The 20,553-nt window shown below is 42.3% G+C and overlaps 1 protein-coding gene across 6 annotated transcripts in view; it reads left to right on the forward strand.

Moving 5' to 3' along the window:
* Window positions 1-20,553, forward strand: part of Cep192 (centrosomal protein 192) — an 84,449-nt gene that overhangs the window by 26,898 nt on the left and 36,998 nt on the right. For 5 of the 6 annotated variants that reach the window (XM_056984938.2, XM_063277311.1, XM_063277312.1 and 2 more), the window contains exons 15-26: window positions 1,155-1,977; window positions 2,266-2,386; window positions 5,511-5,679; window positions 7,544-8,447; window positions 9,613-9,761; window positions 13,814-14,044; window positions 16,738-16,863; window positions 17,042-17,185; window positions 17,301-17,361; window positions 18,290-18,429; window positions 18,521-18,613; window positions 19,458-19,576. In XM_056984938.2, the coding sequence (XP_056840918.1) occupies window positions 1,155-1,977; window positions 2,266-2,386; window positions 5,511-5,679; window positions 7,544-8,447; window positions 9,613-9,761; window positions 13,814-14,044; window positions 16,738-16,863; window positions 17,042-17,185; window positions 17,301-17,361; window positions 18,290-18,429; window positions 18,521-18,613; window positions 19,458-19,576 (3,080 nt within the window). Of the gene's footprint in view, window positions 1-703; window positions 872-1,154; window positions 1,978-2,265; window positions 2,387-5,510; window positions 5,680-7,543; window positions 8,448-9,612; window positions 9,762-13,813; window positions 14,045-16,737; window positions 16,864-17,041; window positions 17,186-17,300; window positions 17,362-18,289; window positions 18,430-18,520; window positions 18,614-19,457; window positions 19,577-20,553 lie in introns of those variants that run through there. The other variant, XM_056984942.2, reaches the window with a different exon arrangement.

Consider the following 20,553-nt stretch of genomic DNA (forward strand, 5'->3'; position numbering starts at 1 on the left):
TTTTCGCCTTAGGGTTGTCATGCTGTTTTACCCACAATTTTTTATAGTCAAACATAATACATCTGTTTATTTGTGTTCACTTGCATGTTTCTCAGAGACTGTGTAAAGGTCAGTGGACAACTTGCAGGAGTGAGTTCTCCCTGCCGTGTGTCATGTGGGTCTCCAGGTATTGATTTAGGTCGTCAGCTTGGAGGCAACTATCTTTACCTACTGAGCCATTTTGCCAGCCGTTTAAATTTTCTCTTGTTCTTGTTTTGAATGTTTTTCAAGAACAGAGAAAAAGATTTAAAAAAATCCGTTTCACAGCCTTTCTACTTTTCTTTAGTGGCATACTGGTCCACAAATCTGTTTGAAGCCTCATTTCCTCTGAGTTTGCTTTCTTTATTTACTGGTATTCTTTTGGATTGTATGTTATATGAGCTTGTTTTTTTCTATTAATTTTATACATTTTTTTCTGTTACATTAGCAGTTATCCAAGAAATTATAACCTGTCTCCTTGATTAAACAATGTTGAATAAAACTTTCTTCCTCCCACTCTTTCCTTCCTTCCCACCTTCCTTCCCACTTTCCTTCCTTCCTCCCTCCCTCCCTCCCTCCCTTCCTTCCTTCCTTCCTTCCTTCCTTCCTTCCTTCCTTCCTATTTGCTTATTTGTTTGAGACAGCCTCTCATTTGCCCAGATTGGCCTTGAACTCATTGTGTAACTGAGGATGACTGAGCTGATCTCCCGACCACGTCCCAAGTGCTGAGATTATAGACCTGTGCCAGCACACTGAGGAACTGGGATGCTTTTAAATAAGCTGTCGGGTTCCAGCTGCTCTCAGCAGGAGGCTAGCATTGCCTATCCTGTAGTCACCAGAGGCACGTGTTTTGGTATGTGTTTACCATGGATAGTTTATAGTTTTTGCTCTTGGGCCCATCTCAGTTTTATATCTGTGGTTCCCATTATGTCTTGCTGTGCCTAATCTATAAATTAAGTTTTATCATAGGTTTGTGTATTGTCTAGGGATAAGCATGTATATATATATAGCTTGGTATGCCGCCTTGGAACATAGCCCTTGGATAAGAGAAGACCACACTGAATAAAGATTAAACTAATCTGTACATGCCCTTGTAAGTGGAGTTAGTGAATTTAATAAAAGTTTTTTACTTCTAGGACACTCTCTGCAGTAATAACAAGTTTCTGGAATATGAAAACACACTGTCTGGGGGTGGAGACTCTGTCCTTAGAATAAGCACCATTGCGTCAGCCATTGCAGATGTGTCACTGAGTACCGATCCTGCCCAGCTCGTTGCCATGATGAAGGCACTCACAAATAAAAGAGGCAAGACTTTTCAGGATGATGAGAGACAAGACCGTTCCGTCATCTCGCATTTCTTACCTAATGATTTAGAAAAAAGTAACAGATCCAACGCATGTGATATGGAGAAATACCTTATACAAACAGAACTGAGTAGCTGTGAAGGAGCCCAGGGGCCCTTCTCCACAGCAGACACATCTGACATTTGGGATTTATCTGTGCCCGAGCAGCAGACTGTTCAAGACATGAGTATGGTGAACGTTTGTGCTACGAATACAAGGGAGGCAGAAGAAGATACAGCAGCTATTTTCCATGATGAAAATATAGAGAGTGATACTCAAGAATCACTTAGAACAATGACTTGTTCAAATTCAGTTCTTACAAACATAAGAGAGAATAGAAACACAGCCATGCGGGGGGTGACGTGCTCTGCTGGCGAATTACTGGACATGCAGAACAGTGAGGGAGCTGCCTCAGTTTCCATCCCAGCACCAGCATCCAGGAGTGACTCATCACTAAGGGACCCCAGAGGGCCTTCCTTTAGCATTGCACAACAATGTGAAGAAATACAAGATAACATAGAACAGGGAAGGAAGAAGGAGTGTGTCAGTGAGACAGGCAGCGGTGACAAGCACGTCACCTTTGAAGACACTCACGTAGTCTTACCTAAAAGTGTCGGTAAGTGGAGTGACTGCTCACAGTGCAGATGTGCGGGGCGACTGCTCACAGTGCAGATGTGTGGGACTGCTGTTTGGTGCTGTTTTCTGTTCTTTTTTTTTTTTTTCTTTTTTTTTTTTTTTTGGTTCTTTTTTTCGGAGCTGGGGACCGAACCCAGGGCCTTGCACTTCCTAGGCAAGCGCTCTACCACTGAGCTAACATGCGCTTCCTAGGCCAGCGCTCTAACCGCTGAGCTAAATCCCCAGCCCCTGTTTTCTGTTCTTATTGGAGAATACACCTTTCTTGTAGATTTGCAAACCGCCTCTCCTGATAGTGGTAAATCTGGCTCTCAGGACCAGGAGAGCTTCAGACTGTCTATGTCACCACTCAGTCATTCTTCTCCCAGTGAGATTTCTGGAAACTTCTCAGGGTAAGTGCTTACCTCGACCTTATTTTTGATATTTATTTCTATTATTTGGGAATTTCATGTAGGCATATATGTTTTGATCAGATCACCCCCTACTTAATTATTAATTTAAAAATTTTACACTATGCATAGGAAAATTAAATTATAAAAATCAAAAAGGGGGTTGGGGATTTAGCTCAGTGGTAGAGTGCTTGCCTAGCAAGCGCAAGGCCCTGGGTTTGGTCCCCAGCTCCGAAAAAAAGAAAAAAAGAAAAAAAATATCAAAAAGAAGAAAAATCTCTTATTTTTAGGTTCATTTATTAAAGGTAGTACCTAAAATACTTCGAATTTCCTTACTTCAGTGTTTCCTCACCTTAGTTTATCCTGTGAAAGGGTCTTTGACAGAGCCTACAGCTCAGCTCCTTTTTGTCCATTTAAGCTAGTAAGCTTTGGGCAGCAAACTCCTTTGAGTTCTCTAATCCATTCCCCATAATACATTGTAGATACATACTGTCACACTGATGAGTTTTTGTTCATTTTCATTGTTGTTATTTTTCTTTATGTGGGTGCTGGGGATTCAAGCTCAGTTCCTCATGATTGCCTGCAAGCAATTTACCCACTGAACCCTTTCCCCAGAGAGGAAAAAGTTTATCCCAGCCTGCCCTGCCAGGTTACACACAGGACCTCACTGAGGCAAGTCAGGGCAGTAACTCAAGGCGGGAACCCTGTGAATGCTGAGTCTCTGACAGAAAGAGTCATGCTTAGCTAGCCTTCCTTAGCTAGTCTATGCCTAGGGATGTGCCATTTAAGACAGTGGAGGTAATTCCTCACAGACATACCCACATACCAACCTGTTAAACATAATTAAGACTTTGTTCAGGTGATTCTAGACTATGTCAAGTTGGCATTTTAATGCTAACTGGGACAGGGACTGTCATGGTTTTATTCAGTTTTTCTAGTATATAGTTCAGTGTGTCATTTGTGTTTTACTATCTTTTTTTGTTTTTTATTTGTTTTTTTTGAGACAAGGTTTCTTTGTGCCCTGGCTCTCCTAGAACTCTCTGAGGACCAGGCTGGCCTCTAACTCACAGAGCTCTGCCCACCTCTGCCTCCAGAGTGCAGGGATTAAAGGTGTGTGCTGTCATGTCCAGCTCTAGTGTTTTACTACCTTTTAAAGATTATTTTACTTCATGTGTATGAGTGTTTTGATCACACATGTAAGTGTACCGTATGTACCTGCTGCTTGAGGAGGCCAGAAGATGTCAGAACGCTGTAGAGTTCTGGGCAGTTGTGAGCTGCTGCGTAGTGCTAGGAATTGGGTTGCAAGTACAGCCGGTGCGCTTAACCTCGGGCCGTCTTTCCAGCCCCATGTTTTGCTATTTTAATAACATTGAGATGAACAGTTTTCCTCTAATTTTTAATTCTGTAAATGCTCTTTGGTGACTTCATAAGAGATTGTTCAAGTGTTTTCTCTGTTGACAGATACTAATAAATGAGCACATTTGAGTAGCTACCGAAATCTCAGAGCTGTCTTCTTCTCAAACTGTTTTTTTTTTTTTTCCCTTTTGAATTCAGGCATTATTTCTGAAAAAATATTTTCCTTCTTCATTTCCTTCTGCCCTTAGGAGGGAATTCACATGATACATTTGTGGAATAAATTTAAAAATTTTTAAATTACACTATCGTGGGAAGGTGCATATGCCTCAGTGAGTGTGTAGGCTCAGAGGGCAGTGGGTAGACGCTGGTTTTCCCCTTCCACCGTGTGAGTCCTGGGGGCATCAAACTCAGGCGTCGGGATGGCTTGGCAGCAGGTGTTGCAGAGCCACCTGAGCAGTGCCCCAGGCTGTGTCGTGCAGCTTTCTTCCCTCCCTCCCATGTGGGCGGAAGGCTCTGACGTGGCTAAAGTAACAGCAGTGTGGGCGCATGCGTGTGCGCTGTCAATAGATGCGGGTTTCATAACAAGGCTGTCTTTATCATTTTACTTTTTATTTTTATTTTTATATTTATTTATTTATTTGTATGGGTCCTAGTAATCGATACCCAGGTGTTGTTTTTGTTTTTGTTTTTAAGCACCATCTGCCACTGTCCCACATCCTTAGCCTTCCTCCATTGGATTTTTTTTTAACTTAATATATTGTGAGTATCTTTCTGAGCCAGAGGATGGTACTCAGCACCATGGTTTAGGGTTTTTGTTTTTGTTGTGTGTTAGCAATGAGAGCAAGCATTCTGCCATTGACTTGTATCCTCAGCCTCACAGCATGGCTTTTGGTGGTCAAGAGTGTTTTGTTGTCCTCTTGTGTCATGTTTTGCCCCATCCCACGGGCAGTCAACAAGGGTCTGGGTCCACCTAGGAGAGAATGGGGGACAAGAGATGCAAAGAACAGACAGCAAGTCAAGAAGTCTGATCAAGCTGACAATTTTTAATTTTTCTGAGGCAGAAGATATACTGGTAGAAGCAAGATGTGGGTGGGGAGGGGTTAGGTAACCACAAAAGAATGGCCAGGATACTGGCTGGGTAAATCGGCCAGTGTGGGGAACAGTAGGGTGGGTTGCTTAGTGACCTGACCACCAGATTTATTCTACTGAGTTCAAGCAGAACTGCAGCTGCAGGCGTGGGTAAGGCTGAAGTATGATGGCCTTCGGTCTAACATGAAGACTGCATCCAGCATCTTGAGGCTGCTCCCAACAATGGTTTAGCTCATCCTACTGTATTATCAAAAATATTCCTTTGTGAAGTGTTTTATATTTATCATTAATTTTTTTCTTTCTGGATGAATTTCTTAAGTACAGAATATCTGAGTCAAGGAGCTTTTTTTAGGTGCTGCTTTATCTGTTTTTATATTTTATTACCTTATCTGTGCTATTTTCTGTGTTTTTGCTCTTTGAGGATAGAGACTTCTTTTTAAAATGGTTTTATTAATTGCTGTTTGTCAGGTACACAATAAATTTTTATTGAGTGAATAGCTAATTGTTATGTGTCTGTATATGGTATTTACTAATGAAAACAAGGCCAGGTAGGTCAGTAGCAGGAATATAGCTGATCATTTTCATTGAAGATAGTAAGCCGGTGACCGGGTTTCTTCAGGCTTACAGACAGGAATGGTCGTTTGCGTACAGAATCTAACACACGCCTGTATTTCTCTCTCAGATGTGCTCTGCAATCTCTTGATTCAGCTTGTCACCAGAGACTCCACTTAGAGAGCGACCTGTCCCAGTTGGCATGTTCCCATGCTGACATGAGCAGGCTGACTTATGTGTCTGGACAAGAAAACACCCTTCCTGTTACAGCTGCTGATGAAAGCTCAGAGGACCACAAGGTGGGTGGCACTTGGACTGTTTCTTTAGTATGGCCTTGAGACCAAAAGTATGACTCAGACTGGAGGTCTGCTCTGTTTAATTTCTGTGCTGTTCTATATCTTTAGACTGGATTAATGTATTTGTATGTATATGTATGTATTTGTACTGTGTCTCTACTTGGCTCCTGCCCACTTCAAAAGAAGTATCTTTGACCACGGTTGAGAGCAGCATTGACCCACAGGGAACATAAGTATTTAGGAGGCGCTTTGGCGACATCAGCACTAGTAGTAGGTCCCTTAGGGCCTGTGGCCTCCCTAGCTGTGCGCTTTTGACCAGGATTACGGTATCAGGTATGACTTCCTTCCCTTGGAGATGCCCTCAAATTTAGTTAGAAGGCATTTGGTTACCTCAGTAACTGTTAGGCCACTGTTGCCTCAATGAGTGCTTCTCTCTTGGTAGATCAGTATTATAGCAGATAGGGTCCCACTGTGTGAACCCATTGATGACCTTCCTCCTGTGATTGGCATAATATCTTTCAGTGTGAAGGTTAACTAATAGGGAGGGAGTTTCCGGGTCAGGTGTAGGCTCTGCAACCGAAGTCCGTTATGTCTTCAGTGATGGCGCTTATCGTCTGCTTGTGGTGAGCAGCCAAAAGCAGTGGCCGTAGCCTGTGTTGTTTTGGGAATCTTTAGGATCTTCCTGACCATTAGCTCATAGGAAGGTATTTCTACACTTGGCACTGGAATTTTCACACCCGTATCTTCTAGAAGAAGCATTGTTCATCCACGCAGGGTACCTCCACTCAAACTCCTTTTAAGATAAACTTACATTCTTAGTTAGCTTACAAAGCAGTGGGGTTCCGTAAGCTTTTGGTATACATTTTTAGTTTAAAATAATCCATTCCTGTCCCCGTCCCCGTCTCTCTTTCAACATGGTGTTTAACTGCCGAATGATGGGGCCTCTCTGCTGCTTTCTTGGGTTTCTAGCCCTCTCTAATCTGATTTTCTTCATCCTCGTGAAGGCTTGTGGTGTGAAGTCAGTCCTTATCACATAGTAATTTACTCCTTGAGGACTTTTTTTTTTTGTTACTATTAGTAATTGACCAATAATCTGGTTTTTCTGTATATCTTTGTTTTTAAAGCTTTGGCTTGGGAGCAGCTTCCAATGCAACCAGAAATAAGTGAGAGTTAAATTCTCGAGTTTAGTTCTAGAGCGTTCATTTTGCAGATCTATAGCTCTTAATCCTCAGGCTGTACATTATGAAGAAATAATAAAAATAACCATTCTGGAGTTTATAAGTTAGAAAAGGCTTAGTATTTACAAAAATTAGTATCTTTACCTCGAAGCATATTCAGTTATAGTGTATGGGAGGCTTGGGCGCTGGCTTTGCACCCACCCAGCCTCCTCTCCATACTGCTCTATAGCTTGTCCGCCCCCGTCATTTACTAAGTTATATTAGTTTATAAAGTTAACAGAGAATCCCTAATTTGAATAGTGTTAGATGACTTTGGTTCCTTAGGTCAGTGTTTTAGCTGTAATTGGTGTGTGCCTTTTACTTCCTTCCTGCTGTAAGATTTTTTATACAGCAATAGGTGTGGTTTACTTGTGTAAACCTGCATTTTATTTTTTTTTCCTTTTTTTTTTTTTTTTTAACAGAGCTGGGGACCGAACCCAGGGCCTTGTGCTTGCTAGGCAAGCGCTCTACCACTGAGCTAAATCCCCAACCCCAAACTTGCATTTTATATTTGCAGATACTTTCCTTTGTGCACTGTGTTTCAGGACACCATGTAGATTGCACATTGAGATTTATACCAGCATTGTTTGAATCTGTTATATTTTATTTAATTTATGGATTATTAAAGAAACAAAATTTGTCACATTCAGAGTGATCTCACCAGTGAGCTGAGTACCACAATTGTTCGAGCCAGTCCCACCCCACCAGAGGAACAAACTGTGGAGAAACTAAGGGACAAAATTCCAGGTCAGAATGCAGAACAAGTATCACTGCCATGTGTTACCCAGAGCAAGCCTGGTTTAGGAAACATGACAGAAACTCTTTCTCTGAGGAACGGATTTGAAGATGGAGAACCTAACTTTACATCCAGTCAAAATATTTCTTCCAAAAGTGGGAAACCCTTGGAAACTGGTAAGAAGGAGTCAACATCTAGCTCCAGTGAGCAGGATCTGATTGGCCAAGCTCTCCTGAACAAGGCAGGTCTAAATCACCGCTCTGGGCCAGCCATACTGAACCTCCCTGTACTGAGCCAGAAGACTGTGGGTCAGAGTCAAAGACTAACACCTACTTGTCTGTCAACTGCCAGCAGCGAGTCTAGCAGCCAGATTCCCGATCTGGGCACCTCTGGAAACCAGCATAACCCTGCACCCCACATTTTGGCTCATGCTTCTGTTGCTAAGGTGCAGAACCAGCCTGCTGTGTGTCCTACTCTCTGGACTGGACATTCAGTATACACAGCTCCTGGGGCCCCACAGTATTTGGGGCCTGTCTCTTCGTCTGGGAATGCCACCTTGTCACAGTGCCATGCAGGCATGCAGGTCTGTGGGATTTCAGGCTTCTCTCCTTATCCTCCTGTTGCATCAGAACATTTGGCTTCCGGGATGTATTTAGGACCAAATCTTGCCTCTGGATTGATGGCGCCCTCTTCTGTTTATAACAAATGTTCTACTGCTGTACACCAGAACTTGCTTAGTACAGCAAAGCCATTTCCTGTGCAGTCTGTTGGTACAAACTGTGAAACTGAACCATGGGACTCAGGGATGTCTGGATTTGGTAAGATGCATTTTCTTCTCCAATATTGCTTGTGTTACTACCTGAAAGTTGAATTTTTTCAAATGGGTCCATTTGTTTCAGAAATGTTAGTTGGAATTAATTTCTTTAATTTTTTTAATCTTTAAGATTTATTTTTATGTGTGTGTCTTTATGAGTGTATGCACATATACATGTGCAAGTGCCCAGAGAGGCTAAAAGAGGATCTTGGATCTCTTGGAGCTGGAGTTGCAAGTGATTGTGAGCTGCCTGATCTGGGTGCTGGGATTTGAATTTAGGTCCTCATTATAGAGCAGCAAGTCCTCTTAACTGCTGAGCCAGCTCTCCAGCCCCCTCTCTGTAGTTATTTATTTGTTTCCTTTTTAAAAACACAGGATTTCAGAATGGCTTACACTAACTCTGTGGGGAAAATGACCTTGAGCTTTTGATCTCAGTGTCTCCATCTCCCCAGTGATGGGATTATAAGCATGCATCACACAGCTTATTTTGGGTTATTTCTTAAAAGCTCTTCTTTCCTCTCATATTGAGAGCTTCAGAATGTTTCTATGAGGGGGTTACTGAAGTTGGCTTAGAACAACAGTGAATTGTGTGCTGGTAGTTGGTAGTTTCCTAAGTCTTGTCCTGATGTTTTTTTTCCTGTCCCCGCTTTTGTGATTCTCCTTATTAGGAACATTTCCCAGAATGAGTGAGTTCTCTTCCACTGGTTCTTCCTGAGGGTGACATAGTGAGAGTGAGGGAGTGGACTCTGCCTCCTCTACTGATGACAGACATTGGCTCTGTGGGGCTGGGGATTGTACATACAGCCCACCTGAGTGTGAGGATAGGGACAGGGCTGAAGACAGTGCTGTGAAGACGCTGTAGCTGGGCACAGCTAGAGGCAGAGTCTCTGGAGCTTCTCGTCTCCTGTCAGTGGCTATAACTTGGGAGGGAGACGGGGAATGACAGCAGCGACAAAGATCTGTCTCTGTAAATTTGCTGAGCTTGGTCAGCTTTACTTGTGTTGCGCTGTTTGTTTTTCCCAGAGATTGTTGGTAACTTCCACTGAGACCTTTATGTCAAGAATTCTTATACTCGGGACTTTTATTTTATAGCTCTTGTAATCGTTTCCTTTTAAACAGTGGTGCTTTTAGTCAGATGCTCAGTGCAACTTGCATTTACTCTCATGCAGGGAACGCCAGAGTACCTGAGGAACTGAGGTTTCCTCATGCTTGCTGTGTGGGTATTGCCTCACAGACCCTCCTTAGTGTCCTCAACCCAACCGACTGTTGGCTACAGGTCAGCATCAAAGTTCTCAGTATCTGTGTGAACGGTGAGAAGGTAAGTTTCCTGTGTTATCTCATTAGGCTTCACTGGTGTACTTGGGTTAAAAAACTTAATCCACTTCTCCTTCCCAGCTCCTGCTCCTGTAATGACCACTCTGAGACACATTATTAAATGTGTAGGCCATGTGTTGGCTCATCCCTGGCTAGCTCAGAGCTTATTTAATCCATTTAAACTAGTCTATGTCTTCTGCGTGGTTCCTTACCAGTCCTTCAGTCCTGGTCCTCTTCTTCCTTTGAATCTTTCTCTTATCTATCCTGAGTTTAGTTCCCTTCCATCTCCTTTTATTCTCTCTCTCTTTTTCAGAATTCCCTCTCTTTCTGCCAGTGTCTCACTTCTTATTTCCTGCCTCAGCTCCAGGCTTTTTTTTTTGGTTCTTTTTTTCGGAGCTGGGGACCGAACCCAGGGCCTTGCGCTTCCTAGGCAAGCGCTCTACCACTGAGCTAAATCCCCAACCCCAGCTCCAGGCTTTTTTATTGACAGGTGTTGCTTTTGAGAGATTCTCTACACACATTAGTAACATGCTTGCCTTCCCTCTTACTCTCCTTAGAAAAATAGCAGAGTGCTTTTGTCTTTTGATAATTCCATACACATGGACTGTGTATTTTGGTCCTCCCCTAACTATTCCTGCCTCTCCTCTTTTTTTCCTTTTTCTAAGTGATTAAACTTTTTTGAAAGTTTTTTTAAGGTTTATTTATTTTTATGCATATAAGTGCTTTGTCTGTCTGTCTGTGCACTAAAACTGTGCAGCGGCCACAGAGGGAAAAAGAGGGTGTCAGATCCCTTGAACCTGCAGTTGAAGACAGCTTTGAGCTGTTATGTGGGTGCTGGGCCCTGAACTTAAGTCTGCTGCAAGAGTGTTCTTAGCCACAGAGACATCTCTATAGCTCCCCTTCTGAACTTTTTTTTTTTTTTTTTGGAGTTTTTGGAGTTTTAGACTGTTCTTTGATACATGATTCTACGTGTGTATGATCCACCCTGATCACTGTCTGCCCTCCCTATCTCGTCTTCCTCTCACCTTGTCATTCTCTTTCCCCTTGCAGGTCCCTTTCCTATATTCATGTTGTTTTGTTTTGTGTGTGTTCCAGTGATGTTAGCTGAATGGTGTGTGACCGCAGGTTTAGAACTATCCATTGATACCTGTAGAGCTCATGCTAGGTATATAGCTAAAGGCAATCTATGGGTAGCCAACGATAGTTGAGCAGGGAAAGGTAGAGCCCTATGAAGACCTCCCCAGTTCATGGTTGGTCTTACAGGCCAGTCCCATGCAGGCCCAGGTCAGTCAGGCAGCTGTGGCTGCTGTGAGGTCAGGTTTGCAGTGGCATGCCTGGAAGAGAGCAGGTTCCAGCCTTCCTTCCCATTGTTACATTTACAGTGTTCCCTGAACCCTAGAGGGATTGGTACAAATGTCCTTCCTGTTTAGGGCTGAGATCTCAGCTGTCTTTTATTCTGAGCACCTTGAACAGCGATGAACTTTTCATTGGTCACTGCTCTCTGCAACTCTGCAAGGAAAGCTTCTCTGAGTAAGGCTAAGGATAGCATTTGTCTCTGGTTTAAACCTGAATATAGCATGTGGTTTGGTACCGTGTTTAGCTCAGCTAAACAGTAGTAGTGAGTTCTCCCAGAGGACTTAGGACCTCCCTCATGATGAGGTTATCTGGTTTACAGTACTTGGTATGAATTTCCTTTTATTAAGCAGGTCTCAGGCTCAATCTGAAGTGGTTATTACCTACTAACAGTCATGCCGCTATTGCATGGGTGGCCACATCTTGTGCTTGAGCTCAAGTGCCTCTACCCACTGAGTCATCTTACTGGCCTCAGTTTTGGCTTTGTTTCTTTTTATTTTTAAGCAGACTGCCTATGTCGTCCTACCTGGCCTGCAGCTTTCTATGCATATCAGTATATCAGACTGCCAATCATTTTTTTTTTTTGTGGTTATCCTCTAGTGATTGCCTTCTAAGTGTTAGGATAAATAATAGATATATATCACCGTGCCTGACCTTTTCACTCCCTGACTTATGTCTATGCTGTTCCCATCTCTCTAGCATATATAGAAATACAAACACGATTCTTTTATTTCCTGTTTATAAGTGGTGGGTATGTACAGAGCCGTGGCATGTAGCAGACACACGTGGGCTGTAGTTAGTTCACTCTGTTTGTTGTGAGCCTCGGTCTCATGTACTTCCGGCCAGTTCAGACTTGCTAAGTAGGATGACACTAGACTTTGGATCTCCTTCTTTCCACCTTCAGAGTGCTGGGATTAATACGCAGACATTATTATGCCTAGCTTTTTTTTTTAACTCAAATCTTTGTTGCCCACATAGAACTTGAATGAACCTAAATGAACAATTTTGGATCGGGGTTTGTTTGTTTGTTTGTTTCTTTTTTTTTCCAGAGCTGAGGACCGAACCCAGGGCCTTGCACTTGCTAGGCAAGCGCTCTACCACTGAGCTAAATCCCCAACCCTGGATCGGGGTCTTTTTTAAACCCCTTGTTGTAACAGCATTTGCATTGTAACACATTTAAATATATTTTACATTTTTCATCAGTTTTAAACTTATTAATCATTATTTCTTATTTATAAAGCCTGTTAATTTGCATTTAGCACTATTATTTTAATTTCTGGGTGTTTAGAGTTCAGTAGAGTACAATTGAATATAAGCTATTGAATATATCAAGGAAAGAAAGAAAAGAACTAAGGCACTTATTTGGGCCTAATCTTCATTTGGTAGGAGGGATATTGTTAATTTATCTGCTAATTTTCTTATATGATCTTATGAAATCCATTGAAACAATAGCTTTAATGTCTAGCAAGGATCTCACATAACCAACTCCAGCTGCTATCGAGAGATTGTGAATCTTTCTTCACTCTGATGGGAGCAGGGCCAGCAGCTTCTGCTGGGGTGTGTGTAGGCTTCCTTGCTGCTACCTGCCAGCCAGCAAGCACTGGGCGGGTTTCCTCCCTTTCTCCTCTCACCACCCTGATTTACCTGGTAAAATAACATTGTTTCTATCTTAGTTTCTTTTTCTGTTGTGTGGTAAAATGCCCTTGACTCTTAACAACTTAGCAGAGAAAGGGTTTGCTTTGGGTATGGTCGTCATGGCAGCAGTTTAGGGCAGGAGGAGCTTGAAGCAGCTGGCTGCATCATATCCGTAGTCTGCAAGCTGCTACACCACTCTCTCTCCACATGTCGTCCAGGATCCCAGACAGGGAACGAACGGTACCACCTACAGTGGGTGGGTTTTCCTACTTCAAATAAAGAAAGGAAGATAATCTCAGGCACATCCAGAGGCCAATCTGCCAGGTAGCTTTTGTAGTTGACAGCGTCAACCATCACTTCTGCATCCTGTCTCTTACTTTCCTCACTTTCTCATCTGTTGCCAGATCATTTAATGAGATAAAGTAAAATGATGGTGGGAAGCACTGTAGGTGGGAGGTGAGATTTGACGCAGCATATAGAAATAGAAGTCATATCCTATATAGGCTTCTGGGACTGAGGATTACTTCTCTGAGTAAAGGCATAGGCAAATATGTTCGCTTTAAAGTCTACTAGAGTATATATAGTTCTTATGTAATGAGAATGGATGTTTTCACTTGGAGATGCAGGTGTGGAGGTCAAAGGTCAAAGGTAGGCATTGGTTTTCTCCTTTACCATGTGAGTTCCACGGGTCAAACTCAAGTTGTTAAATTTAGTATTCAGTACCTTTTACCTACAAGTCCTTACCAGCCATCAAAAAGCCTTTTGCTTTTGGACTGATTATACCTTTCAATTAGTGAGTTACAAGAGTTGACTATGTTTTGGGTTTTTTTTTTTTTTTTTTTTTTTTTTTTTGTTCTTTTTTTCGGAGCTGGGGACCGAACCCAGGGCCTTGCACTTCCTAGGCAAGCGCTCTACCACTGAGCTAAATCCCCAACACAGAGTTGACTATGTTTTAAACATATAATGAAGGTCTAGATTTCATAGTTGGACTAAAAAAGAATTTTAAACTAGATGATTAACCTCAAAAGGGAAAGCCATTTCTAACATACTACCTTGCTCTATTTACAGGTGGATCTTTCAACACAAACCTGTTTGGTTTTCAAGAATAAAGTTGTAATAAGACCTCATGCCACAGAAGAGATAAAAATTCTTTTTATCCCCACAAATTCTGGAATTTTCAGATGTACGTTTAGTGTTGCTTCTTGGTCATTTTCAGCAGATGCTGATACAATAGCGCAAGCAGAAGCCCTGGGGAGCAGAGTCACCCTCACTGCCATTGCTGAAACCCCTGTCATTGAGGTAGGTATCCGTGAGCCTCATTCGCCAGCGTTTGCTACAGGAAGAGCCTGGCGGCAGACGTGTCAAAAGTTTCAAGCTAAATCTTAGTTGTCTCTTAAAGTTTATCTGTTGAGACTTACTTACTTTCATGTCTATGAGTGCATATCCGCGTGTGTGTATATGCCCCACATGTGTGCCTGTGTAGGTTAGAGGCGAGTGTTGGGCTCTTCTGGAACTGAAGTTACAAATTGTGAGCCACCGTATGGATGCTGGGAATTGAATTAGCACTGGGAGAGCAACAAGTGTTTTAACCACTGGAACCTTAGTTCTTAGCCCTCCCGCCCTCCCTTCCTTTAAAAAAAAAAAAACCATACAGGCTTTTATTTCATAGACCAAGATGGCCAAAATACCCACTTGCCTCTGCCCCACTAATACTGGATGAAAGACGTGCACTGCATTAAGCCCTTACATTCTTTCTTTTTTTTTTTTTTTATTTTCTTTTTTTCGGAGCTGGGGATCGAACCCAGGGCCTTGCGCTTGCTAGGCAAGCGCTCTACCGCTGAGCTAAATCCCCAACCCCACATTCTTATTCCAGGATTTGAAGCTACTGTGTTTTTTAAAATAGGAGCTATGAATAGACTTACTAAAGGGATTGTAGAGCATCACAGTAATCTGTTTTCTATAATTGCTCTTGTATACATGCTTAGCAGAGTTCCAGTGATTCTTTTCTTCCTCTTCCTCATTTTTCTTTTGTCTTCCCATGTTGGGATAACGACTGTTAATTAGGTGATGTACCTGTTGAATGAAGGGCTCTTGGTTAATTTGTCATTTTGCAAAGACACAGTGACTTATACTGTAAGCCAGAGGTGCGGTGGGTGAGTGAAGGGCAAGGCGGCCTCGCTGAGAGACGGACTTGGGAGAATCAGTCAGAGGTTTTCCATAGCTCACGTTTTCCAGGGGAATTAGTTCAGCATTTATTTTGTTGGAGATGGAGAAGGAAGTGAACTTGGAGATAGTCTTAAGAACTCCGTCAGCTCTGCTGTTTGCCATTGCTAGGTCTAGGTTTTAAAACTGATGGTACAAGGGGCCTGTTTTGGGCAATGTAGAATACACAGCTTTCTGCCTGACCACACCCATTAGAAACCAGTTACTGTCCCTTTCCTTACTTGTGACAACCAAAAACATCTACACATTGTCAATTTCTGCCTGTTCAGATAGTGTTAAGGACCACGGAGACAGATATTTCTAACTGTCTGCAGGTCAGTACATCCCATGGTGCAAGGCTTTTGGACTTCCCTTGAGCAGCTTACATTTTTAGCAGATGTGAAAAATTATGACCGCACAGTGTTTAAGGTCTCTATGTCATGCCACCAGTGGCTCACAACAGTGGTTACTTTGCATTGTGGAGCTGTGTTGGGTCCCAAACCAAGGGGCCTACTGTACTCACCTGGCAAAGATCAGAAATGCCAACGTCTGTGAACTCTGAGAAGCACCAGATAGGTGTGATAAGGTGCAATAAGTCAGTGTAAACTAGGCCATTTGAGTTGCTGTCTTAGAAGCGGGGACTGACTGAAATGGGCCATTCTTTCATCCCTTCTGTTTAAAGTCTGTTTTGACCAGTGTGGATCTTTCTATATCATTTCTCTTTTGTTTGTATTCCAGTTTCTCTTAACATCTTTTTGTTACAACATCTCTTTAAAATTCAGCCAGTTTTTCCCCTCCCTTTTCACGAGTCTTTATTATCCCAAGAGCATGTTGTGGAAATGCAAAGAAGGCATGAAAGGCTCTGTGCGTCTCAGCTGGAGCCAGTGCCAGTGCTGGTGTGGCCGAGACTCAGACTCTGATGTTCTTGTAAACAGTCTTTTGAAGTGTACCCATCCCTGGGAAGGTTCCCTGTTGTTTTTTGAACAGCAGGACAGAATTTTCAGGTGGTTTTAAAAACAATATTCCTAGACAGTCACTCCGAGTTTCAGGACTTTTATGTATGGTGTTTACATTTTATTCCAGTTTTGCCCTGCCCACAAGGAGCCTAAAATATACTTACTACCTTGGGAAAGTGTCAAACTTCAACTGTCTTGGAGGTTAATTTGGACCTCTTGGCCTTCATTGTCCCTTGTGGAATTCAGCTCCCATATGCTAATATGTCTTTTATTCCCTTGTAGCTTCATAAACTACAAGAGAAACGTTTATGTGCTTTAAATATTGAATAAAGTCTCACCCGATATGTTAGGCTGTTCTCTGATGTTAAAAATAAACCAGTTTGCTACATCGTTATACACTTGTTTTTAACCTCTGATATGTCTATCATTTTAAATACTCTAGTCTTTGTATCAGACTGAATGTGAAATAAACCGAGATCTCCATGAAGTTGTGAAAGGAATTAAGGAGTTAACCTAATGATAGGACTAATTAAGAGGAGATTTATGTTTTATAAAATGTTGGTTTCATTATAAGATCTAATAGTGTTTTCAAAGTAGCAGGAGCCACTTTGCCTTATTCTGAAGTATATTTGGATACATGACCTACTTTAAAAGAAGACTTTAACTCTTGGCTTTATAGCTAATAATGAAGTAAAATGGGAAATAGAATGGGAAAGCCTAGGTCTAAGTTTATCCATCATGTTGACTCTTAACTGTGGCTAAGAAAAGCACGTAGATAAGATCATTCATTAATAATAGGTTGCTTTTCTTACTCAGTCCTTTCTTCATACTTAGGTAGAAACAGAAAAGAAAGGCGTTCTGGATTTTGGCGACTTGACCTATGAAGGCTGGAAAGCGCTTCCTCTCAAGTTAATAAACAGGACACATGCTACTGTGCCAATCAGACTGATTATTAACGCTGTGAGTGCTAACCTAGAATTAGACACTACCTACAGAATATATTGAATATATTCCAATTACAGGCAGTGCTAGTATTCTTGGTTAATTTTTCCTTGTAAAAGTCAATTTTACTGCTAAAGAGCCTGTTGCCAGCTATACTATTGTGACTGTGCTGAAACTGGCTTTTGTTTCTGACCAGAACGCCTTAGCCTGGCGCTGCTTCGCGTTCTCTAAAGAGCCCATTCGTGCCTCTCTGAAAGCTGCTCCGTACGCCGATGTGGTTGCCCAGCTAGTGGCCCCGTCCGTAGTCAGTCACGTGATGCCTGCCAGTTACGACGGAAAGGTAAGTTGAGTCAGTTTGAGAGCCGGCTTAGGAGTAAAGAACAGTTGTAAGCTACTTTTAGCTCGTTGGGATTTCAGTCTTAATATACATTAAATTTTTGTTTTTCATTTCATAGGATCCAGAATTCCTGATAGTTTGGGTTATTTTCCATAGCCCAAAGAAAATCCTCACTTCAGGTGTCGTATTTTGTGGGGGGGAGGGTTATTCTGTAATTTAACTTCAAATTTACAGTTTACTTTGTTAAATGACAGTATTTTAGGCTATTGCCAAGAATTTCATGTTGTTTGGAAAATGAGGAAGATGGTGTGATATTTTGGGTCGGACCTATGTAGATGTAGGTAATGTAAGTGAGGGCTGAAGGAACCCCATTTCCTCTCGACCTATCTCTCTGGTCATACCTATATTTGGATTGTGTCTTAGGCAGGGTTTCTATCACTGCAAGGAAACATTACGAAGAAGCAAGGTGGGGAGGAGAGGGTTTATTCAGCCTACACTTCCACTTTGCTGTTCATCACCAAAGGAAGTCAGGGCAGGAACTCACACAGGGCTGGAACCTGGGGGCAGGAGCTGATGCAGAGGCCATGGAGGGATGTTACTTACTGCCTTGCTTCCCCTGGCTTGCTCAGCCTGCTTTCTTATAGAACCCAAGACCACCAGCCCAGGGATAGCACCACCCACAATGGGTTGGTCCTCCCCACTTGATCACTAATTGAGAAAATGCCTTACAGCTGGGTCTCATGGAGGCATTTCCTCAAGGGAGGCTCCTTTCTCTGTGATAACTTCAGCTTGTGTCAAGTTGACACATAAAACCAGCCAGTGCAGATGTTTTAAAAGCCTTAACTGAGTTTTCTTTTTAATTTGTTTAATGTATTAATACTGTGTGTCTATGGGCATGTGTGTGTGAAGGTCAGAGAACAATTTTATGTGGTTGATTTTCTCCTATGTCTATATGGGTTTTGAGGATCATACTTAGGTCATCAGACTTGCATGCCAATGGCTTTTACCCTGGTTCCTGAGTTTTCTTTGGACCCCTAAAGACATCCTTTTAGATGATTGGTGAGATTTGGGATCTGTTTACTGAACTAAAAAAGTAAACTTTTATAGAAATTCTAGGCTCAGCAGAAGAATTCTTGGCCAGAGTGGATATAGAAGTTGACAGCCCAAACCCTATCCCAGTTCTGAGAAGTGTGGACCTCCGAGCAAGGGCAGGAGTAGCTAGGATTCATGCTCCTAGGGACTCACAGGTATCCTCGTCTGCTCTCTATGCTATACTGATGTGTCCAGGTTGGTATTTCTTTAATTGTGACAAGTTTTTTAATGCATTTTGCCCTGTAGACTATCTATTTGTTGGCTGATGTGAATTCCTCAACAAAACAGCCCTTACCTTTGAAAAATGCTGGGAATATTGAAGTTTATCTAGATATAAAGGTAAGAATTTCTGCAAAAGTGTGTTAGTATTTGTGTCCCTTTCTTTCCAATGGCTGTTGTGTGGGCAACCTTGTCAGGATGCTATGAGAACTAAGATGAGAATTACCACCAGTGTTGTAAAAACAGAGTCACAGAAGACTGAAGTGTATGCTGTGGTTAATGCTGAAACCTAGTGCTTGAATATAAGGATGCTTGAGGAGTCGCTGAGAGGTTTGTGTGGCACCTGCGATTGTGTAGGAACGAGCAGTCTGCACGTAAGGTTGATTTCCTAGATCCTGAGGTGAGTGAAGGACAGCGGTCAGCAATCAGAGATGGAGTAGGAAGAAATAGTCTTTTGGAAAGGAGCGAGACAAGTTAGGGTTGTGATGAGCAAGAAGAAAGAGCAGCAGCGTACCTGGTTAGTAAGAAGGCACCCTCGGCGCTGGGCGCTGGCTCAGTAGTTGAAAGCAGTCGCTGCTCTTCCAGACGATCCAGGTTGGGTTGCCAGCATCTTGATGGCAGTTCACATTTGTCTACGACTCCAGTTCAGAGGAATCTGGTGCCTTCTTCTGGCCTCTGTGGGCAGTGCATGCAGCATGGTGAACATGTATTCATGTAGGCAAAGCATGTACATACATACATTTAAAAATGTAAAGCATAGCTGAGTAGTGGTGGCAGCACATGCCTTTAATCTCAGTACTCAGGAGGCAGAAGCAGAAGCAGAGAGGCGCAGGTGGATCTCTGTCTTTTAAGGTGAGCCTGAAGAAGAAACATCTAGGAAATAGCAAAGAAAGGCACACAATACAAGAACATCTGAGGGAGAGCTTGCTTGCATGAGTTAAGTTGTGGTTCTGTAATTGCTTAGGTCGCAGAACAAGGAAGTCAGTTTTCAGTGGACCCAGAGAGTTTGTTTCTTAAACCTGGAGAAGAACATGAAGTTACCGTTTCCTTTACACCAAAGGATCCCAAAGCATGTGAGGAGAGGTAATATGAAAATGTTTACAATGGCCACTGGCTTATCTGCTTTTCACTCATGGGCAGATATGTCACCTAATACATGCTATAAATGATACAGTGCGCTTTAATCTCCTTAGTAACCCTTCACGTGTGTGTGTGTGTGTGTGTGTGTGTGTGAGAGAGAGAGAGAGAGAGAGAGAGAGAGAAAGAGAACATGCACGCACAGTCTGTATACACATATGTAATTTACATAGACACACATAAGATATACACACACCTAGTAATTTATATTATCACTGTTGTAAGTGTGATATGTGTGGTATGGGCATCAGTGCCATGGTGCATGTGTGGAGATCAGAGGACAACTTTCATTAGTTGTTTCTCCTTCCACCACAGGCACAGGGACCAGGTTCATGTCCTTAGGCTTACGCAGCAAGTACTTTCCCCACTGAATAATCTCACTGGCCCATCTTTTCTATTTTGTTAGAAAAATGCTTCTCTTAAACTAATCAGGTCAAAGTTAAAAATTGCTCTTTCTGGTATACTCTGACAAAAACAAATAATAAAGCATGATTATGGTGTTCCTCGTTGACTTTTTTCTTCGAAAAAGTCTTTACTTTGTTTTTTTTTATTTATTACTTTATAATTCTTCCCAGGTCTCCTTCAGGACCTGTGACATTGACATCTAAGTCATTAGTAATTTTCAGTCAGAATGTTATTGTTGTTTGTGTTAGAACTTGACTGTGTGGAGTTTCCTTAGTATATGCCTCAGAAGTACCCATGGAGACACACGCTGCTTCTCCCCAGTGTGGAGTACAGAATGCTCATGTCTAGGGAGTTTATTACTAGAATCCTGTGGAAAGTGGGGCACTAGTTAAGTACTTGTGCCTCAAGTGCTTACCCTCAACCCTGCTGCTGTCAATTCTCCCCAAATTCCTCAAGAAGTTTCTCTTGTGGCACCATGAGGACCTTATTGTGATCATCACTTTGGTGTGGTCTTTTCC

Source organism: Rattus norvegicus, chromosome 18 (genome assembly GCF_036323735.1).
Source record: "Rattus norvegicus strain BN/NHsdMcwi chromosome 18, GRCr8, whole genome shotgun sequence".
Taxonomy (NCBI): domain Eukaryota; kingdom Metazoa; phylum Chordata; class Mammalia; order Rodentia; family Muridae; genus Rattus; species Rattus norvegicus.